Below are 26,250 nucleotides of genomic sequence, written 5' to 3'. Positions count from 1 at the left end.
AGTCCCTGACCTATAGATAAAGGGTTCACGGGAGTTCACTGTCCTCGTTTCGCAACTTGTTGCCTCACTTTGTGGTCAGGTTGTGGTCCCGGAATATCACTTCCCATGAAAAAGCAGCAGCAGGGCTCCTTGGAGAAATGGCCGGGTGCAGGGTTGGGGCTGGGCGAGGGCGGGAGGAGCTAACGGCGGCTGTCTGTGCCCGGCTGAGAACTCTTCGGGGCGAGTGGGGACGTGTCCGAGGACCCAGGAGGCCTCTCCTGGCCGGAGCCACGGTGGCGGTGGCGGTGGCGTGAGGGACGGAAGCGCATCGAGCAGTGACATCCAGGAGTCAGAGACACAGAGGAGAGCAGACTGTGGTTCGCTTTCGTGGATAACGGGGATTTCGTGGACAGTGGGGTTAGTTGTGATACTAATTGTGATACGAATCATAGCACAAAACGTATCATCTTCGCCGTCTCTAAGCGCACAGCTCGACGGCGTCAGGCGCGTTCACACGGTCGTGCGGCCGCCCTGCCATCCGCCTCCGGAACTTTCCATCTCCCCAGACCCGAGACCCTGTCCCCAGGAAGCACGGACTCCCCGCCCCCCGCCCCACCCCTGGCTCCCACCATCCGCTCTCTGTCTCTGTGGACGGGACTCCTCTGGGGAGCCCCTGTGCGTGGGGTCACGCGGGACGCGTCCTTCTGTGTCCGGCTCCTGTCACCGCGCACAGTGGCCTCCGGGTCCGTCCACGTGGTGGCAGGCGGCAGGATATCCTAACTCTTTAAAAAAGCTTGTGTATTTATTGAGCGAGAGACGGTGAGCAGGAGAGGGATAGAGAGGGGAGGAGAGAATCCCAAGGTCGAGCCCACGAACCACGAGATCGCGACCCGGGCTGAAATCAAGAGTCAGACGCTCGACCGCCTGAGCCACCCAGACGCCCCGGGACGTCTTAACTTTTTAAGGCTGGACGATACTGCAGCGTGTGCACGGACCGCATCGAGTTTCTCCGTCACCCATCGCTGGACTCGCGGGCTGCTTCCGCGTCCCGGCTGCTGTGAACGACGCGGCTGGGAACACGGGTGTGCGAATATCGCCTCAAGACCCTTTCAGTTCTTCTGAGTGGTTTTTAAATAGAGTAATTCCAGGCAATAAATGCAGAGAAAATGAAAGCGCTAGGCTATCCCCCCGCTCTAGCCGTGGCCAATGCCGTGTCTAAGGAATGTTCTCCAATGGCCGCTACGACCATTAGGAGAAAGGCTCATGGGGGAAATTCGTGATGGACGAATCGGACGGGTGCCCCCTCCGTCCAGGGATCAGCGTTAACACAAAAGAGAGAGAGTGAACTTGACGTTCGGCTACGTGTCTCCTGGAGAGGGACGTGGACACGGGGACCGGCACGACGAGAATCAAGCAAGCGTTCCGTGTCCTCGGGTGGGCTTACAGCGGCGTCCTGAAAGTCCACTCACGTTTCCAGACAGATCAGCTTGAGGCGTCCCGGGGAATGGGGAGGGAGTACGTTAGTCGACGCCTGGGAGGCCACTCGCCCAGCCGGGAGGCTGGGATACGGGACAAATGACCTGGTTTCTTCGACAGATCAGTGGCAGCGAGAAAAGGGTCGTTGGATGCTTACAGGTGAAAAGAGTTTGTCCCCGAAGTGGCCAAACACCACGTGTGGGCTTTGTCTGTGAGAAAACGCCTGCGGGATCTGACCGTCCGCGAGCAGACGTGACGCCCCCGTGGGCCCAGTCCGGCGACACGTTGAGCGGGTCCCAGCATCACTCCCGAGGGAGTCTGGCCAAAAATGCACGGGGTCAGTCAAATCAAGAGCAAATACCAGACAAGCCCGAGTTTTGGGAACCGAGCAGAACCCTTCCCAGGGGCCGTGAGGGACAAAGACGAGCCACCCCGGAATGAGGGCACAGAGCCAACACAGCACGATCAGGGACCCCGGACCAGGAAAGGGGCGTCCACGGAAGGCTGGCCAATTTGGAACAAAGTCCACGGGCTAGCTAGACTTTGGAGGAGGGAGGCCTTCTGTCTCAGAAGGGGGCCCTCAAGTGCGTGATGATGAAATGGCTCGAGGTCAAGGATAATCAGAGTCACCACGAGGCAGGTGTGGTGGGGCCGGGAGGAGGGAGGGCCGGAAATGGGCCAGCCAGGAAGGGTCAATGCCAACTGACTGCATAGGGATGGGGGTTTTCGGTCAGCTCACGCTTTCTGCCCATGACACTTTCAGGGGCCCGTGCGAATCTCTTTCACTCCTTTTTGAAATTAGAAGAAGGAAACAAATACAACCATCACGAATAGGTAACAGTGAGCCCCCTCTGGATTTCCCTGATCTTTCTACCAACACAGTTGTTAAGAAAACCACTTTTAAGGGGCACCTGATGGCTCAGTCGGTTAAGTATCTGACTTCGGCTCAGGTCATGATTTCATGGTTCGTGGGTTCGAGCCCCGCGTCGGGCTCTGTGCTGACAGCTCAGAGCCCGGAGCCTGCTTCGGATTCTGAGTCTCCCTCTTTCTCTGCCCCTCCCCCACGCGCGCACACGGTCTCTCTCTCTCTCTCCTTCTCAAAAATAAACATTAAAAATTTTTTTAACAAGAAAACAATTTTTAACAGTTGCTTCTGGAGGAGGAGACCTATGAAAGCAATAACGCCTTGAGCCCACAGAAGTCCCAGCGCGGCCTTGCCTCGCCTCCCTGTTTTCGTAGATTTGGTATTTTCCACGATCAGAAAAAAAAAAAAAAAAAGGTTTTCAAAGGGTTGGGCGACCCCTCAGCCAGGGGCCCGACGCCCACAGCGGTGTCACACCGGTCTTCCTGCTACGATGAGGGGCAAGTGGCCCTTTGCCTCTGTGGTCCTGCCCCCTGAAGCCCGCCAGCTCAACCTAATCTCGAGGAAAGCGTCAGGCAAACCTCCACCGAGGGACGATCCCCGAAATACCTGCAGGGAGATCTGGAGTCCTCGCCCCCGATAGCTGGGCACGTGACCTCATTGTGACCTCACGTGACCACACTTCCTCATCGGAAATAGGGTCTTTGCAGGTGTAATCAAGTTGAGGCGAGGTCATTAGGGTGGGCCCCCATTCAGTACGACCGCTGCCCCCTCTGAGGGGGGAAAACGTGGACGCACACGGGAGAAGGGGCCACATGAAGAGAGGCGGAGATACGGGAGGGACGGAGCCAAGGCCAAGGGGCGCCTGGAGCCCCCAGAAGCTGGAAGATGCGGGAAGGGAAGGATCCAGCCCTGGGGTCTTTGGAGGGAGAGAGCCCTGCCACACCTTGACTTCTGCCCTCTGGCACTGAGAGTAAAAATCTGCCATGAAGTCACAAAGTGCGTGGCCCTTTATTTTGTGGTCCCGGGAAACCAAGGCAATCCCTGCCCAGCGTGCTTGAAAACTGCCAAGCTCATCAAAATCAAGCCAGGGGCTTCTATCTGTCTGCCAGATGCGACGCTCCCCGATTCACGAATCTCTGAATAAAACCAAGAAGTTCTTTAAAATTACCAAACATGGGCGGCTCAGTCGGTCGAGCGCCCGACCCTTGATTTCAGCTCAGCTCGGGATCTCACGGTCGTGAGATTGAGCCCCGCATCAGGCTCCAACGACAGTGAGGAGCCTGCGTAAGATTCTCTCTCCCTCTGCCCCTCTCCCCTCCCCCCTGTCTAAAATAAAATTAAAAATCAGAAAAATTTTAAAGTACCATCTTAACATAAGATGTGAACAGTAGGGGACACGGAGTGTGGTTTCGTAGGGCAACTCTGTACTCTCTTCACGATTTTTCTGTCAATGGGACTATCCCGAAACATAAAGTTTCTATGTTTAAAAGGAAAAGAAAAAAAGTGTTGGATGAATCCCTTTCTCGGCCCTGCCATCTCGCAGGCTGGAGCCTTCGTCAGATGATTCCGTGTCTCTGTGCCTCGGTTTCCTCATCGGAAAGCAGAGGTGGGCTGGCTTGTGACCCGCCGGGGCGGGAGACCGCGGTCCCGGGTAAGTGGAGCCCTCGACGTCTGAACCTTCACCTTCATCCGAGGTGGGTGGGGGCCCCTGGAATTTTGGGGTGACAACACAGGGTGGGCTTACACGTCCCACACGTCCACACGATCGCTTCCCTCCTGCCCCGTGGTGCCACCCCCGCCTGGGACAGGCGCCCCGAGAAGGGGCTGCGCAGTGATTAGCAGGACGACCCAAAGAAACCACAGGTGTCCAGAATGTCGTTTCTTTAATGTCCTGCGAGGGGCGCCACAGAAGGGGAGGGAATAAATACAGAAGGGATGTTGCGGTGCGCCCGGCCCCCAGCCTGGGAAGCGGGGGGATGCCTGTGGGCCTCAGGTTCCCTCGTCTGTAAACAGGGCAGGACACCCTGTGAGCCTCAATCGTGAAAGGGACAGCGTTTTCCGGGGCGCTTTTCCAGCCGGGAAGAGGAAGTCCCCGCGCTACCCAGGCCTCAGCGGGTCGGTGCCGCTTCCTGTCCGCCAGGGGGCGCCAGAGTCCGGTCCCTCGATGGAAGGCCCACGCCCCCCATCACGGGGCTGGGGCAGCACCTCCGCGGAGGTCCCGGCCTCTGCCCGGGAGAGATCCTGCATCCTCTGCTCGCCCCACTTTTCCCCCCACCCTGGCATCCCAAGTGGCCCTTGCCCTCCCTTTCCGAGGAGGTAAACTGAGTCAAGGGGGGGGGCAAACCCAGGGGCTGTCCCAGTGAGGGGCAGAGACAGGAGGGGGACGACGACCCGCCGCCGTCAACCTCTGACTCACTCACAGCCCTTCGGCCACCTGGACCCGGGGCCGAGCGACAAGCGGCACCTGGGCTCCCTGAGCACCGGTCCGCCCGCAGGTCCCGCCTGCCACGCGCGGGTCTGAGCCCGGGGGCAGCGGGGCCTGGCTCACAGCAGGTTGATCTCGTCCAGGTAGCGGGCCAGGACCGAGTCCCGCACGTCCTTGAAGACCTTGCGGATGTTCTGCGTGTCCGTGGCGCACGTGTAGTGGCTGAAGAGTCGCCGGGAGCGCGGACCCTTCCTGCCCCCGTCGGCGCTGTCCACGCAGCTGGAGTACATTCTAGTGTACATGTCCAGGATGAACTTCTTGGCTGCCTCCACGTCCTGCTTCGGGCCTGGGGGAGGGGAGGGGGGGATGGGCAGTCAGGGCACGGGGCTCGTGGGGCAGGAGGGAGCGTCTCCTGGGTCAAGGAGGGGATCTGGAGACCCTGCTCCACGCGTGCACGTCAACGGGGCTGCAGGCGCCCCAGGAACCACGCGCCATGGTGCAGGCCGGCGCCATCTTTGGTTTTTCCAGAGGGTCCCATGACTATCAGGTCCAGCCAATGGGATCATCGAGGATGGACTCAGGTGAGTCACATGACCTGGAATGGACCAATAAGACTTGGCCCTGGGACTTTAGGCAGAACTGTGTTAAAGAAGGAAACCCTCTCACTTGGCTGGGCTTGCAGCTAAGGGGATGGGAGCCTAGAGCTGCAGACAAAGACATTCCCGAGAGGTGCAGAGGGGTAAACCGAGGCCAAGAGAAAGGGAGGGGTGGCCACCCTGGTGAGGTACCTGCCATGCTCAGTCTCTCTCTCTCTCTCTCTCTCTCTCTCTCTCCCAAGCACAATGTGGGCAAGGGCTTCTAGAACCCAAGCCCTGGTTCTCCTACTTACTCGTTGGGTTGCCTTATATGTTAGTCCATGTTAGCGCTGTGAGCCTCAGTCTCCCCATTTGTAAAATGGGGATCCTAACAGTCCCAAGCCTCCCAGAGTTGTGAGGATTCAATGCAATCATGTGGAGGGCTCTGTGCTCCATCATCGGAATGTTCTTCTGATTCTTCCAGACAGGCAGGGTACCCAGTGGTTAAGGCTGGTGTCTCCGGATCCACACAGCCTGGGTTCGAATCCTGCCTCTGCCACCCGCTGGCCGTGTGACTTTTGGCAAGTCGTTGCCCCTCTCTGTGCCTCAGTTTCCCCACCTCTATAGCGGTGAGGAGGAAGAGCTCCACTGCACAGGACTTTTTAACGAGGATCAAATGAGTCCCTACGTGAGGGCGCCTCGGGCAATGTTAGATACTTTAGCCGCTGTTATAATCACAAACGTTACTCAATACAGAACAGGCAAGGACTGACACCCGGAAGTCGGCAGAGTACTGCAGCCCCTTTGGCTGGGAGACAAAGGTGAGTCATGAGCGCTTCCTTTGACATGAAGGAAAACAGTCCCTCAAAACTATCCACTTTATCCCCCTCCCCCGACTCTCCAGACCACGTTCCCATTCCCAAGGCCGCCCAGCCGGGAAGGGAACAAGGGGCGTCCGCCATGCTGGGACAAGTTGCCATCTGTCTCTCGGGCCCCTAAGTCTTCTGGGGATGATTGGCTGAGATTGGCCTCGTGGGCTGCGAGACCTGACAAGGCCAAGCGTCACGCCCGTGGCGATGTCACCGGGCTTAAGACCTTCATCTGCCACGTTGCTTGTGTACTGGGGCCAACAGTGTTCCCCCAAATCCACGTCCCCCCAGAACCCCAGAATATGACCAAGTCACCTCATTTGGAAATAAGGTCTTTTCAGATGTAATTGGTTAGCTTGAAATGGGGTCACACTGGATTGGGGGGGCCCTACAGCCAATGACTGGCGTCTTTATAAGAAGAGGAACGACACAGAGAGAGAGAGGGGCCATGTGACAACAGAGGCAGGTTGGAGGGATGTATCCATATGTCCAGGGACACCGAGGATCGCAGGTAACGCCAGAAACTAAGAGACACCAGGGACAGATCCGACCTCAGAGCCTCCGGAAAAAACCCACCCCGGCTTCATTTCAGACTTCTGGTCGCCTTAATCCGGGACCTCTGAGGCCACCACGTCGGGAGCAGAGGCTTCCCCCCACCCCACCCCCCGGGCTGACGTCTGGCTACCCCGAGACAGCCATGCTGCGTCCTCGCAGTGGCCCTGGGCGGAAAGTGCTAGCCAATACACCCCTTCCCGGGACCCTCCGACACCCCACCTCCCCTCTGCGGGATACACTGACCTGTGCCCGACTCCCCCGTAATCCTCTCTAGGCGGCCAGGCCCTCGCCCCTCCGTCTGCGCTGACGGCTCGCCCCCAAACCCGCTCAGTGAGGTCGTCCTGTCCCGATTCACGCGCAATTGCCGAGACGCTGCACAAACCTGTCAGCTACGAGCGCCGCGGGAAAGAGGGCTGCTGTGTCTGTGAAAACGTTGTGTCCTGGAAGGACTTGTTCAAAGGTCAGGCACCTATTTCCTTGGTGTTCTGCTAACCGAGGGGGCGCCTGTGTGGCTCAGTCGGTTGGGCGACCGACTTCAACTCAGGTCATGATTTTGCAGCTCGTAAGTTCGAGCCCCTCCTCGGGCCCCCCACTTTCAATGTGGAGCCCTCTTCGGATCCTCTGTCTCCCTCTCTCTCTGCCTCTCTCTGCTCTCTCTCTCTCTCTTAAAAGTAACAAAATATTCTGCTATCTGATTAGACATAGATGCAGTGACTCTGAAGGACTCAAAAAAAGAAGTCTCGAAAACCTAGGCAGAGTCTGGAAAAGGTTGACACCTTCCAGGTGTGGCTCATGACAATGAACTCGACAGCAGACCATGTGCAGAGAATCTGTAACACCTGCCTCTTTAGAACCCCTGCTTGAAGCAGGTGCTTGGGGCATGATGGCTGCCATCCTCCCCCCCCCCCCAGAGGGGGAAACTGAGGCTCACGGCTTGGGTCTGGAACTCAGGTCTGTCTGATCCCGTTTGAACCTCCACTGACTCCAGCCGGGGCAGGGTCTGGACCAGCATCTCTCCTGGGAGCTGCTCGTTGGAGCTGAAGGGCTTAGAAAGTTCTAGAACCACTCACCCTGGAAACTGGGGAAGTAGGTAGCCAAGTGGGAGGTGGAGATCTTCTCCTCTAGGATGTCAGTTTTGTTGAGGAAGAGGATGACGGACGTGCTTTTGAACCAGGGCAGTTCCAGGATAGTGCCGAACAGGGCCAGGCTCTCCTTCATCCGGTTCTGTTCGGGGGGAACAGGGAGACCACGGCTCCAACACGACGGCCGCCTTGGTCCAGACACGAGCCCTCCCCCACGTGGAGAGGGGGCTCAGGGCTCCCCGATTCCTGGCTGGGTCGGAGGGGGCGGCCCACGCTTTTGTGTGGCCCGTACCGCTCCGGCTAGTGTCCCCAAGTTGACGCCCCTCTGGAACCGCAGAATGGGACCATATTTGGAAATAGGGTCTTTGAAGATGTAATTAGTTAAGAAGAGGTCCTTCTAGATTGTCGCGTCTGGTGGCAGGTGTCCTTTTAAAGAGGGGACGTTTGGACCCAGATACGTGGGGAAAAGTCCATGGGACCACAGGAGGCGGAGATGGGCAACGGGTGCACAGAACAAGGGACACCAAGGATGGCCAGTGACCCCCAGAAGCGGAGAGCGCCTGGGACGGTCTCCCCCGCAGGCTCAGGAGGACCGAGCCTGGCCAACGTGCGGATCCGGGGTGTGTGGCCTCGGGCGCTGGGAGAAAAGTCTCCGTGGCTCCGGCCCCCCGGGCTGTGGTACTTTGTTAGGACAGCCCAGCAAACTGGGACACCTCGTGTGGCTGCCTTGGAGCAAACTCTGTGGCAGAACGACCTCAAATTCATTCTGTTTGATTCGGTCTGAAAGTCGGGACGATAGCATCTGACCCCTGGATCCCCAAACTGTCCGGGTGGAACCGTAACCCCTAAAAGCCCCGATGTCGGAAATGGGCCGGGTCTTAATTAGGAGAAGAGCTCACAAAAGAGTGTTGTCCAGCCTTTCGGAATAAAAGCAGGACACTGCCCCTGAGGCAATGACCCATTTTCCCAGGCCAGCTGCCTTGCGCTTCCTGGGGGGGGGGCTGCGTCCAGGGGCTCCGGCGTCCCTTTGTGTGTGTGTGTGTGTATCTGTGTCTCGGGGCGCAGCGCTCTGACCGCGGAAGAGTGGGGGGCGGGGTTCAGAGCCACGCCAGACACACCCGGACCCCATCACGCGCGGCCATGGGCTGTCCTGCTCGGCTGCACGCCTGGAGGCCAGCAGGAGGCGGTGCCCCCGCACCCGCGGTGGACCTCACCTCTTGGTTGTTCTCCTCCAGGCACTGGTCGTACTCGCTGAGCGAGGCCAGGTAGATGAGGGCGATCACGTTCTCAAAGCAGTGGATCCACTTCTTCCGTTCCGACCTCTGGCCCCCGACGTCCACGATCCTGCCAGGAGCCAGCCCGGGTCAGAACTCAGACCCAATCAGGGCCCCGTGACACGGCACCCCACACAGCAGGGACACGTCAAGACCAATATTAATAGCAGCTCCTGGGCCGACGCCCCTTGTGTGTTAATTGCCTTTCAGCCACCCCGCAGGGTGGGTGTTACTATTTTGCCCATTTACACACGAGGAAACTGAGGCACGGAAGGGGGACATTTTGCCGGGCCTCTGCCCTGGGCTGCCTGATGTCTGCCCCCGTGTTAGAGGACAGAGGGTCAGACACATCCAGAGTCTGCCCTGGTTCTGGCTGGCTGGGGGTGGGGGGGGGGGGGCAACGCGCAGAAGAGCTCCAGAACTCAGTTTCCCCATCTGTGAAATGCAGCCACACGGTTCTGGCTGGACAACGCCATCCCCTCGGTGTGTGGCCCAGGGCGAAAGCCCAGCCTCCACCCCCCCCACACACACCACAACAAAGCCTGAGCCCTCCCGCCTTCCTGTTCTCTCTCTAAGAAATGTGGGTCACTGATAACAAGCCCTGCATCATTTCCCCGGGGATGGGACGGTTACACAGGCAGCCAACAGGAAATGCCAGAAGTCTCAGAGCAAGAAGGGACTTGCCCCTTTGCATGGACGGGAAGCCAAGGCTAGCGCCTGTGGCTTCTGATCCGACAGACCAACCAACCCCTCTTGTGCCTCTTCAGACCCCCTCCAACCCCAGAGCGGGATAGGGGTGCAGTGGCTACAAGTGGGGCTTAGCGGACTGAGATATATGTGGGGTAGGTTACTTGCCAGCCTCCCATCTCCTAATCGGATCCCTCTGATCCTTTACCCCACTGATTAGCTCTCTCCTCACCTAGGAACACTCTAGGGTTCTCACTTAAAAGTCAGCACCTCAGCCCAGCCTTTCCTGTGACTTCCCCAACCTCTACCTTCATTCCTAAACTTTTACAATCTATCCACCCATCTATCCATCCATCCGTCCGTCCACCCATCCAACCATTGAACCATCCATTCATCCATCCAACCACCCACACACTCTTCCATCCATCCATCCATCCATCCATCCATCCATCCATCTATCCATCCATCCAAACATTGAACCATCCATCCATCCAACCACCCACACACTCTTCCGTCCATCCATCCATCCATCCATCCAACCATTGAACCATCCATCCATCCAACCACCCACATATTCTTCCATCCATCCATCCATCCAACCACCCACGTACTCTTCTGTCCATCCATCCATCCATCTATCCATCCATCCAATCATTGAACCATCCATCCATCCAACCACCCACACACTCTTCCGTCCGTCCATCCATCCATCCATCCATCCATCCATCTATCCATCCATCCAACCATTGAACCATCCATCCATCCAACCGCCCACATATTCTTCTGTCCATCCATCCATCCAACCATTGAACCATCCATCCATCCATCCAACCACCCACATACAGTTCCATCCATCCATCCATCCATCCATCCATCCATCTATCCATCCATCCAACCATTGAACCATCCATCCATCCAACCACCCACATACTCTTCCGTCCATCCATCCATCCATCCATCTATCCATCCATCCAACCATTGAACCATCTATCCATCCAACCGCCCACATATTCTTCTGTCCATCCATCCATCCAACCATTGAACCATCCATCCATCCATCCAACCACCCACATACAATTCCATCCATCCATCCATCCATCCATCCATCCATCCATTTATCCATCCATCCAGCCATTGAACCAACCATCCATTCAACCACCCACATATTCTTCCGTCCATCCATCCATCCATCCATCCATCCATCTATCCATCCATCCAACCGTTGAACCATCCATCCATCCATCCAACCACCCACGTACTCTTCCGTCCATCCATCCATCCATCCATCTATCCATCCATCCAACCATTGAACCATCCATCCATCCAACCGCCCACATATTCTTCTGTCCATCCATCCATCCAACCACCCACATACAATTCCATCCATCCATCCATCCATCCATCCATCCATCCATCTATCCATCCATCCAGCCATTGAACCAACCATCCATTCAACCACCCACATATTCTTCCGTCCATCCATCCATCCATCCAACCATTCAACCATCCATCCATCCATCCAACCACCCACATACAATTCCATCCATCCATCCATCCATCCATCCATCCATCTATCCATCCATCCAGCCATTGAACCATCCATCCATCCAACCGCCCACATATTCTTCCGTCCATCCATCCATCCAACCATTGAACCATCCATCCATCCATCCAACCACCCACGTACTCTTCCGTCCATCCATCCATCCATCCATCCATCCATCCATCTATCCATCCATCCAACCATTGAACCAACCATCCATCCAACCGCCCACATATTCTTCTGTCCATCCATCCATCCATCCATCCAACCACCCACATACTCTTCCATCCATCCATCCATCCATCCATCCATCCATCCATCTATCCATCCACCCAACCACTGAACCAACCATCCATCCAACCACCCACATACTCTTCCGTCCATCCACCCACCCGTCCACCCACCCTCCACACACCTATACATACATACACTCACCCATCCATCCACTCATTTATCCTTCCATCTTTCCAACTCTCCTCCCACATTCACTAACTTCCACTCTGATCTTGAGCTGATCATCACTAGCAAAGCAGGGGAATCAAACTCGGCCCCTAGCCTTGTGGGGCTCTCCGTCAGGGGAGGAGACTGATGGCAAACAGATAAATTATGAGCCTTCCTGGTTAGGACTATTGCAAAGGCCAGAGGAGCACGTTTGGGGTATCAATTCAGGACAGTGTGAGGCTCAGTATGGGTGAGGTGAGCACAACCCCTGTGTCCAGTCCTCACCCCGCACCCTCCACAGCTCCCTGCTATCAGCCCACAGACACGGAGCTTGTTAAGGTCACTGATGACCCTCTAAATGCCAATCCCAGAAGTCGCTTTTCCCGGTGTACTCTTCCCGACCTCACCTTTAGTCTTCGACGCTGGCCGTCACTCTGCCTGGACCCCTTGCTGCGCTGGCCACTCACGCCTCTGCCTTCCAGCTCAGGCCTGTGTGTGTCTAGCCACCTCCCAGATGCCCCAGATCCCTCAGACTCAACGTGCCCCAAAGGACATCATTGTCTAGTCTAACACCCCCACGCTGCCACCACCACCGTGACCCGACATTTACCCCATCACCCAGATTCTCTGATCCTTGGGCTCATCTGGTCCTGCCCATTCTACGTCGGAAACAATTTTTGCTCCATCCCCTCATTTCCATCCCTGCGACCACTGCCCTGGCCCTTACCAGCACTTCCTGCCTGGATCATGGCTCCCGCCCACTCCTGAGTCCCCTGACCTCCAGCCTCACCCCATCGGGGGGATCACCCTCTGAGCTTCCCCAGGCCCAAATCGATCCCTCTGGAAAACCGCTGACCACACAGTCTCCGTCTCCTCCTACCCAGCAGCCCTTCGAGTTATCCGACTGAACTCCTATTCAACCTTCAATGCCCCAATACCAATGTCCCCTCCTTCAGGAAGACCTGCCCTCCTGGACCTCTGGTGGCCTCATTCTGGGCTCTTCCAGGTCCCACACCTGACTGCGTGGGGTCTCCAGGTGTCTAGATCCAGCTCAGCCTCCTTCAGCCTGGACGCCGCTTGAGGACTGGTACTGGGAAACTCCTATTCATCCTTCAGGGCCCCAGTTCCTTTGCCCCCTCCTACAGGAAGCTTTCCCCAGCTCCGGGCCGTGGGCTCACCGCAGGTTGGTCTTCTGCACGGAGAAGCAGTACTCATTGATGCCGGTGGTGGGCATGCGGCTCCGGAGCACGTCCTGTGCCGTGGGGATGTAGTCCTCCTCAGTGATGCGCTCCAGGTGGGACAGGTAGCTGTGGAGTGAGGAGCCCTGAGGCCTAGTCTCGCAGCCTCCCTTTGTTTCTCAGACCCCCCTCCAAAGCCCAGAGACGACCCTGCGGGGGGAGGGGAGCTGCTGGGGAGGGGCCGGACCTCTGGGTCTGCAGGTGGCCCGGGAGCATCACCCTGAGGCTGAGGGAGCACGGGGCGAAGCAGCCTCACCCTCAGAACAGCAGGACTTCAAGGACAGTGTGAACTCAAGACCAGTGTCACCGGGGGAGGGGTGTCACCTTGGGAGAGCTGTCACCCCCAGGAGTGGCACTGTCCCAAGAAAAGTGACGGCCTGGGAACAGGCTGCAGCTGTCAAATCGCCCTCAATGCCCAGCATCGTGCCCAGGGAGTGTCACTGCGTGGTGATGAGCACTGTCCCCCCAGGAACGACGTCACCCCAGGAGCTGTGTCCCCCCAGGAACGACGTCACCCCAGGAGCTGTGTCCCCCCAGGAACGACGTCACCCCAGGAGCTGTGTCTCCCCCGGAACGACGTCACCCCAGGAGCTGTGTCCCCCAGGAACGACGTCACCCCAGGAACGACGTCACCCCAGGAGCTGTGTCTCCCCCGGAACGACGTCACCCCAGGAGCTGTGTCCCCCCAGGAACGACGTCACCCCAGGAGCTGTGTCCCCCCAGGAACGACGTCACCCCAGGAGCTGTGTCTCCCCCGGAACGACGTCACCCCAGGAGCTGTGTCCCCCCAGGAACGACGTCACCCCAGGAGCTGTGTCTCCCCCGGAACGACGTCACCCCAGGAGCTGTGTCCCCCCAGGAACGACGTCACCCCAGGAGCTGTGTCCCCCCAGGAACGACGTCACCCCAGGAGCTGTGTCCCCCCAGGAACGACGTCACCCCAGGAGCTGTGTCCCCCCAGGAACGACGTCACCCCAGGAGCTGTGTCCCCCCCGGAACGACGTCACCCCAGGAGCTGTGTCCCCCCAGGAACGACGTCACCCCAGGAGCTGTGTCTCCCCAGGAATGACGTCACCCCAGGAGCTGTGTCTCCCCAGGAACGACATCACCCCAGGAGCTGTGTCCCCCCAGGAATGACGTCACCCGGGAGCAAGACCATCCACAGCACCTCCCGCAGTGGGAGCCAACCAGCCTGGGCCCCTTCTGTCCCGGGACGAGTTCGCCACCGGCTGCATCTGGGCCCCACACCTGCCGCCCCCGAGCCCCGCACTCACTACACGGCCGAGTCCAGCAGGTGAAACTCCCGGCGACGCTCATAACAGGCCCGGATGCCGGCGTCCCTCCACAGCCACTGCATGGCCACGGCGCAGCGCTTCTCGAAAGTGGTCACTTTGTAGGGGTCCTGGCTCATGACCAGACTGGCGTGGTGCTGGGGAGGGAGGGACGGGGCGAGTCAGACATCCCCGCGAGCCACTGTGCCCCTCTGCGACGGAACCCCGCCCCCACACCACAGTTCCTAGCCCCCCCCCCCCGCCTCGCCTCTGCTCCTTCCTTCGCGCCCGCCTTTGTCCCCAGATGGAGGGCAGAGGGGCAGCAGAGAAGGCATGTGCAGGGACATCAGTTCTGCATCTTTGACGCTCATGAGGCAAGTCGCTACAGGTGCCCTCACGGCAGACAGGTAGCGTGATGAAACGATGCGTGCAGGTCCCGCGGGGAGGTCGAGGCACACGCAGCCGGAGCCGTGCGGTGCTGCCCCTTCCCTGCCTCCACCCGTCCTCCTTTCCTTCCAGCAGGGACAGCGGCTCAGACTTCTGCGTCGGCCTGTGCACGCGTGTGCGTGTGTCCGTGTGGGCACGTGCGTGTGTGCTCGTGGAGGGGTGTGTGTGCCTCTGTGCCTGGGAGTGTGACAACGAGGGCCACCACTCTACCTAACAACGTACTGAGGTCCTCGCCAGGGCCACCCAAGAGGGAAAGGAAACGAAAGGCGTCAGGTTTGGAAAGGAGTATGTCACACGGTGGTTACTCGCCGAGAGCATGACTGCACGTAGAAAGTCCAACACAGTCCAGCGATGAGCTGTCAGAATAAGCTAGTTACCTTGGCGAGATCAACAGACACACATCCGATGTGTGGCTATATATTAACCACTAACTGGTGGACGTTTTCAAGAATTTAAATCCCATTTACAGTAGCAAAAAAAAAAAAAAAGATATCAAATACCTAGGAATAAATCTAACAACACACGTGAAATCTCTCCACGCTGAAATATACAAACATCACGAAGAAAAAATTTGTTTACTAAATGTTTATTTGTGCGAGCGGGCGCACGCGTGCGAGCGGAGGAGGGGTGGGGGGGGAGAGATGATCCAAAGTAGGCTCTGCGGGGCACCTGGGTGGCTCAGTCGGTTAAGCGCCCGGCTCTTGATTTCACCTCAGGTCATGATCTCACGGTCTGTGAGTTCGATCCCCGCATCGGGCTCTGTGCTGGCAGCATGGAGCCTGCTTGGGATTCTCTCTCTCCCTCTCTCTCTCTCTCTCTCTCTGCCCCTCCCCTGCTCATGCTCTCTAAATAAAGAAAGAAAAAAAGAAAACATTAAAAAACAACAACAACAAAGGGGGCTCTGCACTGTCAGCACAGAGCCCGACGCGGGGCTCGAACTCGTGAACCTTGAGATCGTGACCTGAGTCAAAGTCGGACGTTTAACCGACTGAGCCACCCAGACGTCCCGCTAAGGAAAAAATGTAAAGGATCTAAATAATTGGAAGGCTGTGCTGTGTTCGTGGATTGAAAGACTCAGCATTTTTAAGCTGCCGGTTCTCCCCAAATTAATCTACAGATTCCATGCAATTCTGCTCAAATCCCAGAAAGGCGTGTGTGCGCGTAAACACTGACAAGATAATTCTAAACTTAATGTAGAAATGCAAAAGGGCCCGGAGCAGCCGACGCCATTCTGGAGGGCAAAGTGGAAGGATTTCCACTCGCAGGCTCCGAGACTACGTATTAGGAAGCTACAATCACTAACATGAAATGATGTTCGCTCAAAGGCAGAGAAATTGACCAACAGAACAGAACAGTGAGCGTTAACAGATCCAGGCACATCTGAACACCCGATTGATCACAAAGACGAGACTGGTACGGTGGGGAAAATGTCAAGGGGCACTGCCACCATTGAATATCTGCACCAGGAGGATAAAAAAGGAAAGAAACGTGATCACACCCTACACAGAAATCAATTCCAGGTACAAGGTAAATCTAAATCTGAAACAATAAAGCTCCACTTAAAAGACAGCAATAGAGGGGCACCTGGGGGGCTCAGTCGGTTGAGCATCCTACTCTTGGTTTCAGCTCAGGTCGTGATCTCCCGGTTCGTGGGTTCGAGCCCCGCGTCCAGCTCCATGCTGACAGCCCAGAGCCTGCTTGGGATTCTCTCTCTCTCTCCCTCTCTCTCTGCCCCTCCTCTGCTCCCATGAGCATGCTTTCTCTCTCTCACTTTCTCAAGAATAAATAAATAAAACTTTAAAAAACAAATAAGTAAAAAAAGTTAAAGATAGCGATAGAGAATTTCATCATGACCTTCAGGAGGAAAAACATCTCTTAAGCTGGCTACCAAAAACAAACAAACAAACAAACAAACAAACAAACACAAAAAGCAAAAATCCAACAACACACCAGTAAGCAGAAGACTGACATACTGCACTTCATTAAAATTAAGAGCGATTCATTCGGACACCGTGAAAACAATGAAGATGCAAGGTATGGATGGGGAGAAGATATTTACAAAATACACAACAAAGTGCTCTCCTCCAGAACATACAAAGAATCTGCTATAAATCAGTAAGAAAAAAAAAGGGCAAAAACAAAGCCAAAAACAAAAATGGGCGAAAGATTTGAACAGTTGTTTCACAAAATGGAATATCCAAATGTTCGACAAACCTGTGAAGAGGTGTGCAGCCTCCTTCTTAATCAGGGAAATGCAAATCAGAACCACAGTGAAATACTTCCAAGAACCCACCAGAATGGCTAAAACGAGCCGACAGCATCTAGTGTTGGCAAGGATGAGTGGCAACTGAACTCTTCATGTACTGCTGGCAGGAGTGTGAAATAGTCAAGCGCTTGGAGACGGTCTGGTGTCTCCTCCTAATCTAATCTACTTTATGATCCAAATCTACTTCTACATAGATACCCAACAGAGATGTGTAGGTTTTCATGAAACACATATGATAGAAATGAACAAACCACAACTATGCCCCCAAAGATGGAAGAAGTACAGACATACTGAGCAGTGTCAGAAGCCAGACATGCGAGAACGTTCTGTATAATTCCATGTATGAGAAGTTCAAAAATAGGTAACCCCAATATAGCTCCTGGTTACTCCTGGGGGGGTAGTGATTTGGGGAAGGAGCCTCTGGGGACACGTTCTGCTTCTCGTCCTGGGCAGTGATTACACACGTGCACTTACGTTGTGATGGCTTCACTGAGCTTGTGAACTGGCTTCTTCACCACGTGTGTTATATCTCAGTTAGAACCGCTATTCTAGGGGCACCTGGGTGGCTCAGTCAGATAAGCATCCGACTTTGGCTCAGGTCATGATCTCACGGTTTGTGAGTTCGAGCCCCGCGTCAGGCTCTGTGCTGACAGTTCAGATTCTGTGCCTCCCGCTATCTGCTCCTCCCCTGCTTGTGCTCTGTCTGTCTGTCTCTCTCTCTCTCAAAAATAAATAAATATTTTTTTTAAAAACCCACAAGTGCTGGCGAGGCTGTGGAGAAATTGGAGCCCTCGTGTGCTGTTGGGGGGAATGCAAACAAGTGTGGAGGGTCCTGAAAAAAATTAAAATAGAACTACCCTATGATCCAGCAATTCGACTTCTGAGCGTTTAACCGAAAGAATTGAAATCAGGATCTTGAAAAGATACTAACATCCCGTGTTCACTGCAGCACGAGTCACAATAGCCAAGGCGCAGAAACAACCTAAATGTCCATCAAGAGAATGTGGTGCATGTGCATACACACACACACACACACACACACACACACACACACACGGCTATTGCTGAGCCTTAAAAAAAGAAGGGGAATCCACAATAGGTAACGACATGAATGAATCTGGGGGACATCACGTTAAGTGAAATAAGCCAGGCACAGAAGGACGAATACTGCATGACCCCACTTGCGTGAGGCTTCTAGAAAAAGCAAACTCATGGACACGGACAGCGGCACGGGGCTGGGGCAGGGAGATCTGGGGATCTGCCACTCGAGGCCATGACCTTCTAGTTCCTCAGGAGGACCACGTGCGAGAGGCCTGCCGGGAACCGTACTGCACCGTGCTCCCCAGCATTTGTGACGAGGGTGGAGAGCGTGGAAGTGTTCCCGTGACACGTGCACACGGAGCTGCCCGCCCCGAAGCCGGACTCTGTCGCCGGTCGATGGTATTAACATTGCTACGGCAAAGCGGGTGCTGGTTCGGGACCCCCCCCCCCACCCAGGCCACCCCTGTCATCGCAGGGCCCACAGGACAGCACGAGAGGGGAGCTGATGCCAAGTTGCCTGGAATGCACGGAAACTCCTGGGGTAGAGTTAACAAGACCTGGGGACCCAAGAAACACGGCCCTGTCCCAGGTGCCCAAAGGGACATGGCCCTGAACGGAGGGTTCTATGAGACACGGCCCAGACCTGTGGTTCTGAGGGGACACAGTCTTGATCTGGAGGGTCCAAGGGGACATGGTCCCACCAGGGTGGGGGTGTCTGAGGGGACTCGGCCTGAGAGGGTGGGGGAGTCTGAGGGGACGCGGTCCTGCCCCGGAAGTTGTGAGGGGAAGATGCGTTGGGCTTTGGGGTCAGAGGGCGCGCATCCCGCCCCGGGGGTCCTAGTGGACACAGCCTGGGCCCGGGGGTCGGAAGGGACGGGTCCCACCCCCAGTGCCACAGGCCCACCAGCACGCGGCCCCGGCCCGAGCCCCCCGCTCGCTCACCCTGCTCTCGGGCCTGCTGAACGGAATCTGCAGCCAGTCCATGGCCTCGATCATGGCCTGCATGGACACGAAGATGTTCTGGTAGATGAGGGGCCGGAAGCCCTTGCGCTCCTCCTCCGAGTAGCCCGCCCCGTGGATGATGCGCATCTGCTTGATGAACGTGCTCTTCCCGCTCTCGCCGGGGCCTGGGGGGGGGGGGGGGGACAACAGCAGCTCAGTCCCCGGGGCTCCCGCCACCCAGCACCCCGGCCTCCGGGGCTCCAACCCCGCTCCGGAACCCTGGGCGAGCGCCTTCCCCTTGCGTGCCTCAGTTTCCCCTGCTGTCAGAGCCTGCCTGCGAGGGTAAATGAGCACCCCGTAAGAGGCCCCTGGGGGGGGGGGGGTCAGCCAACCAGGGCGCGAGGGGCCAGCCGGCCGGCAGCCTGTGTCCGCGTGCCCAGCAGGTTTTCAGTTTGTACGACAGCTTTCACGACTCAAATACTTTCTGTCCTTGTGGTTTTGACATTTTTAAACGATTGAAAGGAATTAAAAAAAAAACAACACGAGTATTTCATCACAGGTGGAGCTGGTACGGAATTCCTGTTTCGGCGTCCCTAAATAAAGTTTTATTGGCACACGGCCATTTGTGTCCCCACGGCCTCTGGCTGTTTGCTCGCTCGGGCAGCAGAAGCCGGCAGTCCGAGAGGGTCTGGCCCGCGGGGCTGAAAATACTGAGGAACAGCAAAAAGGCTGTTTGGCTGGAGCAGAGTGGGGGGGGGGAGGCCAGGTGGTGCGGGGGGCTGGGGGCCACGCGGAGGACTGGGGCTCTCACCCCAGGGAGGTGGGAGCCCTGGAGGGCTATGGGGAGTGGGGCACCCGACCCAGGTCCTCGAAGGCGTTCTGCGGTGGCCGCTGCAGGGAGGACAGACTGCGGGGGCGAGGGCAGGGGCAGGGCGTCCGGGGTGGAGGTCTAGGTGAGTGACGACGGGGGCTGGACCCGGTGGAAAGAAGACATTCGAGAGATATTTGGGAGACGGACTGAGAAGGCTTCGCTGATGGACCAGAGCGGGGAGAGGGGTCCTTGCAGGGCCATCTACACGATTCACGGGGCCAAGTGCACGCCGGGGCCCTTCTGAGCCCAGGGCACTGAGGGAGTGCCCGGGTCCCGCGCCCAGAAAAGCCAGCCCTGGGCTTGCGACGATAACACTTAGATCTTCGGTAGTCCCGGTCTGGAAGCTCAGAGAGGAAGGCTCGACTCCCTGCTGCCTGAGCCCTGGCGTGTGTGTGTGTGTGTGTGTGTGTGCGTGTGTGCGCGCCTCCGTTTTCCCATCTGTAAAATGGTGTGATAGCCAGGCAGGAGGGGTGGGACCGGGAGGCTCCTCCCACAGCTCCCTGCCCCGCCCAGCTCCTGGGGGACCCTGGCATGGGGTCCTTCCCGGCACAGGAGGGGGGACTGGAAGGAGGAACAGGAAGCGGCAGGAAAGGAAGGGGTGGAGCCCAGAAAGAGGAAACAGTCGGAGGGAGCAGAGTGGGGGTGGAGGAGCCGGAGAGAAGAGAGGGTGCCCCGCCAGGAGCTCCGTGTCCCCACATATCTGTGGGCAACAAAGGGCAGGCCTGGGGTGACACCAGGTGTGGTTAAGTCCGCAGGACTCGAGGTCCAAGAACATGAGTTGCTCTGGGGCACCTGGTGGCTCAGTCGGTTAAGCGTCCGAGTCTTGGTTTCAGCTCAGGTCACCATCTCGTGGTTCGTGGGTTCGAGCCCCGCGTCAGGCTCTGCGCTGACATCGCGGAGCCTGCCTGGGACTCTCTCCCTTCCCCGCCCCCTCTCTGCCCCTCCCCTGCTCCCACACTCTCTCTCTCAAAATCAATAAGTCAACTTACAAAAAAAAAAAAAAAAAGGAGCGAGAGGGAGGGAGATGGAGAAGAGAGGAAATATGGTAAAACAACATTTGCAGAAGAACCGGGCCCGACTTTTCAGTGGGTCTGAAAGCATTTCAAACTGAAAAGTTAACCGAGGGGAAGAGCCTTACATGTGATGCGAGATGCTGGATGGGAAACTGGAACAGAAAAGGGGCCCCCGCAGAGAACCGGCCACATCCCAGGCCCGGAGCGCCGCTCACGGAACGCAGTCGTGAGGTTCCGAGGGAGCTCTCCCACTGTGACAGGTGCACCGGGGTCATACGAGATGTTAACACAGGGGAAGCCGTTTAGTAGACGGGAACTGTCTGTTCTGTCTTTGCCACTTTTCCGTACATCTAAAATTATTCCGAAATAAAAAGTTTCCCCCACAAAAACACCCAAAACACCCCCACGCCCCGGGTCCACAGCCTGAAAGTCTCCAACACGGAGCCGTACGTGTCTGAGATCGCCTGACAGAAGGACGGCTCTTGGCCCACTCTTCATATGGGGAAACTGAGTCCCAGACCGGCTGATGGGCTTGCCTTGGGCCAACGCAGCCGGTTAAGGGGCCAAGCTGGGACTCGGACCTCGTTCTGTCCAAGTGCAGAGCTCATGGGTTAGCGGTATTAAACCAGAAAGTTCCCCATATCCATAGTCACCGCGAGCTTGATTTAACTCTTGGTGTCTGGGCCAGAATACCCCGTGCCTGTCCTCAGCCAACCCCCCCCCCCAAAGAGTCCCACCGGTTTGCTATTTGCAAAAGACACCCGGGAATCAGAGAGGTGGGGTGATTTTCCCGGGGTCCCACAGCGAGCAGAGAAGCAGGGGAGTAAACTCGAGCCCTGGTGGGTCCTTCACTGACAAAATGGGCTCCGGCCAGCCTGCAGAGTATCGGACAATGAACGTCATGTCAATGTCACGCGTCCACAGACACTCGGGAGCCGGACAGGTCCTGCGGGGGCTGCGGGAAGGGGGACTGAGACGAGCGCAGGGGACCACACCCTCTGACCTCCTTCCCGGTAGCCTTTCAACCCTCAGACCTCGGGTCTCCCCCAGACATGTGGGGACCCATCAAAGGTCACACAGAGCAACGGCTGACTTGCGAGGCACTGATTTTCTTCTCCCCTGTGTCGTTAAAGGAAAAACAAAAAAATCCTGGTCGCCACCCACAGCATGGATTTTGTGACTCATGACTGGGTCACCACCTAAAGTCTGAAAACTCCACTGGGTGGAACCCTCTCTTTGCAGCCCGTGACTGTCCTGAAGCCACGGAGGATTCTGGAACCTCTCCAGCCCCAGGTTCCCGGTCTGCTGCGGGAAAGTCCGCAAATGGGGCTGGGGGCTGCAGGGACAGCTCTTCCCACCTGGTGGGCCAGAGGGGTAGGGCCTCTTCCTCCTGGGGGTGGAGAGGAAGGGGAACCTGGCGGCTGCTTCCACGGCGGAAGGCCGCCCCAGACCTCTGATGCTCCAGAAGACGGGGCCGGGGACATGATGGAGGGCAGGAGGCTCAACTTCTAGGTCCAGCTCTGGCTCAGACTGGCCGCCGACCCCAGACCAAGCCCATCACCTCCCTGGGCCTCAGTTTCCCCATCTGCCACTGGGGTGCTGTGGCTTTTCTCTCCAGGGGCACATTCACAGGGAGGTCAAATGCATGGGCTCCGGAACCGGAATTCTACGTTCCGATCCTGGCTGTGTGACCTTGGGCAAATCGCTTCGCCTCTCTGGGCCTCAGTTTCCCACCTGGGGACAGGAACGGTATCCACCTCAAGCTCTGTGGACAGAGCTGGCTCCTTTAATGGCTTCATTCTGACGTCCCCCCCCCCCCACCATTCTCCAACACGCCAATCGCTTCCTGTCAGGGACAGACTCCCGGCCCCTCAGCCTGCTTCCTCAAAAAGACCAGCCACCTCCAGGAAAAAATAACTTTTGGTTTCAATTCCTGTTTTCAAGAAGGGAGAGAGGTGTGGAAGCAGCCCTTGGGGCTGGGGGGTAGGGGGGCGGTCAAAACCACAGTCTACAGCGTGGTCCACAGGGCCACCATCAGCGCTTGGGAACATGAACAACCTCCCTGCCCCCACCGCACACCAGCAGAAGGGGCTTCCTGGTGTGGGGAGGGCTGGGCAGTGGTCAGCGTGGAGTGGAACCAGGGACCTTCCCAGCTCTGGAAGATGCGATGCAGCTCCAGGGGAAGTCGCCCCAGAGACAGGATTCCTTCATTCGCTTATTCATTCATAAAGTATGCTCTGGGCATCTGTTCTCTGTCAGGTTCCCTATGCCCCCTGGGCCGGATGCTGGGGACAGAGGCACGAACAAGAAAGACACGGTCCCCACCTCCGTGTAACTGGAGAGACAGACAGGAAAGAACAAGTTAAACAAATCTACAGAACGTCAGTACGTGCCCTGAAGAAAGGAGGAAGGAGAAGGATGGGCCGCCTTTGTGGTCAGGGAATCCAGGAAGACTTCTCTGCGGAGGTGACACACGAGTTGTGTTGCCTTGAGTGACAGCACCGGCCGCACGGAGGCGTGGGTGATGCCGAGAGCCACCGGCAGGGAGAACAGCAAGTGGAAAGGCCCTGAGGTTCGGATACATAAACTCGAGGTGTGCAAGGAAAGATCGCCAGCATCGGTAAACCTCCGTGCCGGGTGGATCGAGAGGAAGCGAGCAGACAAACAGAATGAAAGATGGACGCTTCACATGTCCCTCGGGACGAGGGAATGGGGCACACGATTGATTCCCATACCTTCGACGGCTTCGAAGAAAAGGGACAAGTTCTTTGACAGACGTCGATAACCAAAACTGACGCAAGAAAAAACAGATAGCCTAAGTAGCCCTAATAATAATATTATTAAAAGGGGATCAATACCACATCATATATCATACATCCTCTTCCTGTAAGAGCCTACCTAGTCTGAAGATGTCAAATAGAGATAGCAATTACAGTAATTAAATTCTTTAATTAAAAAATATATTTTATTTATTTTTGAGAGACAGCATGCAAGCAGGGGAGGGGCTGAGAGAGAGGGGGACAGAGGATCCAAAGCGGGCTCTACACTGACAGCCGAGAGCCCGACGTGGGGCTTGAACTCATGAACCACGAGATCGTGACCTGAGCTGAAGTCAGACACTCAACTGACTCAGCCACCCAGGCGCCCCAAGTAATTTAATTCTTTTTTTTTTTTTAATTTTTTAATGTTTACTTATTTTTTGAGAGACAGGGAGAGACAGAGCGTGAGCAGGGGAGGGGCAGAGAGAGAGGGAGGCACAGAATCCGAAGCAGGCTCCGGGCTCTGAGCGGTCAGCACGGGGCCTGACGCCGAAGCTGGACGCTTAACCGACTGAGCCACCCAGGCGTCCCAAGTAATGAAATTTTTAATTAAAACCTTCCAGGCTCAGATAGCCTCACTGACGATTTTACCGAAGCTTCAGGAAAATGAAATAATTGAAAAAAGCAGAGAAGGCAAGGGCCTGTGGCAAAGGATCGCAGGAGGAAGTTGCAGGAGTTGGGGTCTGAGGGGCCAGCCACGGGGCCATCGGCTAGACTTGAGACCGTCCCCATGCCAGGTTCCTTGGAAAACTAAATGGGGGGGGGGGATGTCTTTTCCATAAAAGACTAGAGTCAGAAGGGCCCTAATTAAGGTGCAATCTTGGGGGCCCCAGGCTTCTACACCCTCCTCTCCACTCCCCAGGGCCCCCCCACCTCGGAGCCAGGGAAGAGTGAGGCCGCCATGCGGATGGCCGGCCTCCTGGCCCAGGGCAGGCAGATGTGACTTCCGGACACCCGAGACCTTCCCTGGTGTTCCCCCACCCCCCACCCCAGGGCTCAGGATGTCCCGGGAGCCCCTCTCAGCCTGGCATCTGGAGGGGAGGCCCGCAGGGCCCCAGGGGTGGAGGGAGTGGACACGCGTTGGGGACAAGACTCTGCGCTTTGGGAGGCCACAATCTTGGAGCCTTACAACCTGCCGCCCCCGTCACTCTTCCCTTCCACCCTGGTTTATTTTCCTCCTCACTCTTCTTGCCGCCGGAAATTCTCTCTCTGCTTATTGGCTTCCGGGCCGTCTGCCTCCCTGTCGGCAAGATGAGGTCCCCGGAGGCAGGGACATCGCCCATCTCCCTGGCTGCGGCGCCCGCCCGGAGAGTTACTCGATACTTCTCGAATGAATGAATCCGTGAGCCCGTGGGTCACAGCCCGCGGGCAATGCCCGGGCCCAGGGACTCCGCAGGCGAGCTCGCCAAAGCAGGCGGGGGCCAGGCCCTCCCCGGCCGGCGTGGGGCAGACAGACAGGGGGCAGGGCCCTCGGCGGACGACGGGGAGGCCCCGGGGCGGGCCGCACGCCTGGGCTCATCGCCCCCTTCCCCTGACGCCAGGGCAGAGGCCGGCAGGGCACGCGGGGGGCCTGCCCCCCCACCCCCCCCTGCACAGGCCCCTCCCGGCCGCCCGCTGCCCACACCTCGGGGCGAGGACCTGGTCTCTCTGGGCCTTGGACTTCTCGCCCCCAAGTGGGCCAGGCTCTCCCGGCCCCGTGGGGTCCCCGGCGGCGTCCCGTGCGCGCCCCACCCGCCGCTCACCCAGAAGCAGCAGCTTCAGCTCCCCGCGGTCCCTCTTCTTCTGCTCCAGCATGATCCTGTTGATGTCCTGGTCGACCCGGGCCGCCGCCTTCTCATCCTCGGTCAGGCAGCAGGGGCAGCAGCACCAGGTCAGCGAGCGGGCCATGGTGGGGGCCTCAGCGGGCACCGGGCGGCATGGCCCCGCCCCGGGGGGGGCTCCCCGCCCGGACGGCCGTCGGGCGTACCGGGGCCGCGCACCCTTGTTGGGGGGTCACCCCCGGGGACGCCGACTCCCCGGCCGGCCTCGAGCTCCCGGCGCCCGGCTCGGCGAGGCCTGGGTGTCCGGCGGGCGGCTGGGGGCGGGAGGAGGCGCCCAGGAAGGCGCGGAGGCTCAGGGCTCCCCGCCCATCTCCAGACCCGGCCTGCCCTGCCAAACTGGTTGAGGGCGGGTGCCCCCCGGGGAGGGCGGGGTGCCGGGAGGAAAGGCCCAACCACAGGGTGCAGCGAGCGTCCCCGCAGCGCCCCACCGGGCCCTCCTTCCTCATTCTGGAGAACGGGCGGACTCCATCCTCCCGGGGCCTCTGACGCCGCCTCCAGGCGGGCCCCAGGCGCACCCCTTCTTCCCCTCCGCGGAGCGGAGCCGGTGAGGGGAGGTCGAGAGGTCGTGGCAAGGCCAATAAGGGTCTTTTCCAGAAACGGGCGGAAGCCAGGGGGCTCCCGTGGAGGGGCCGTCTCAGGTGCACGTCGCCCCGACTTCCCGTGATCCCCAATGGGCAGATGCAAAACTGAGGCACAGGGCCAGGAAGTGAGTTGCCCGGGCGCCGGGCGGAAGAACAAGACAGGGCCCGGA

At 57.7% G+C, this 26,250-nt stretch overlaps 1 protein-coding gene across 1 annotated transcript; it reads right to left on the bottom strand.

Annotated features, from left to right (window-relative positions):
• Positions 1-4,186: 4,186 nt before the first annotated feature.
• Positions 4,187-25,664, bottom strand: GNA15 (G protein subunit alpha 15). Its single transcript, XM_047097574.1, has 7 exons — positions 25,422-25,664; positions 18,977-19,161; positions 14,284-14,438; positions 12,950-13,078; positions 9,041-9,170; positions 7,815-7,968; positions 4,187-5,091 (listed from the first exon to the last, which is right to left on the bottom strand). The coding sequence occupies exons 1-7, from the start codon at positions 25,564-25,566 to the stop codon at positions 4,865-4,867; spliced, it is 1,125 nt and encodes a 374-aa protein (XP_046953530.1). The 5' UTR covers positions 25,567-25,664; the 3' UTR covers positions 4,187-4,864.
• Between the last annotated feature and the right edge of the window lie 586 nt (positions 25,665-26,250).

This window comes from Lynx rufus, unplaced genomic scaffold, assembly GCF_022079265.1.
Source record: "Lynx rufus isolate CCGP_SWC_20201006 ecotype Redwood Valley unplaced genomic scaffold, mLynRuf1.p SCAF_4, whole genome shotgun sequence".
In the NCBI taxonomy this organism is placed as follows: domain Eukaryota; kingdom Metazoa; phylum Chordata; class Mammalia; order Carnivora; family Felidae; genus Lynx; species Lynx rufus.
Note: the sequence above shows the minus strand (reverse complement) of the source record. Positions and strands in the feature narration are given on the sequence as shown.

What these genes read in the sequence shown, in the direction of transcription:
- GNA15 (XM_047097574.1), bottom strand. Translation starts at nt 25,566, where the DNA reads ATGGCCCGCTCGCTGACCTGGTGCTGCTGCCCCTGCTGCCTGACCGAG. An exon ending in GTGCAGAAGACCAACCTGCG is followed by an intron (nt 9,171 to 12,949) that starts GTGAGCCCACGG and finishes GGCTCCTGGCAG; the next exon opens with GATCGTGGACGTCGGGGGCC. An exon ending in CTACTTCCCCAGTTTCCAGG is followed by an intron (nt 5,092 to 7,814) that starts GTGAGTGGTTCT and finishes CCCCTCCCCCAG; the next exon opens with GCCCGAAGCAGGACGTGGAG.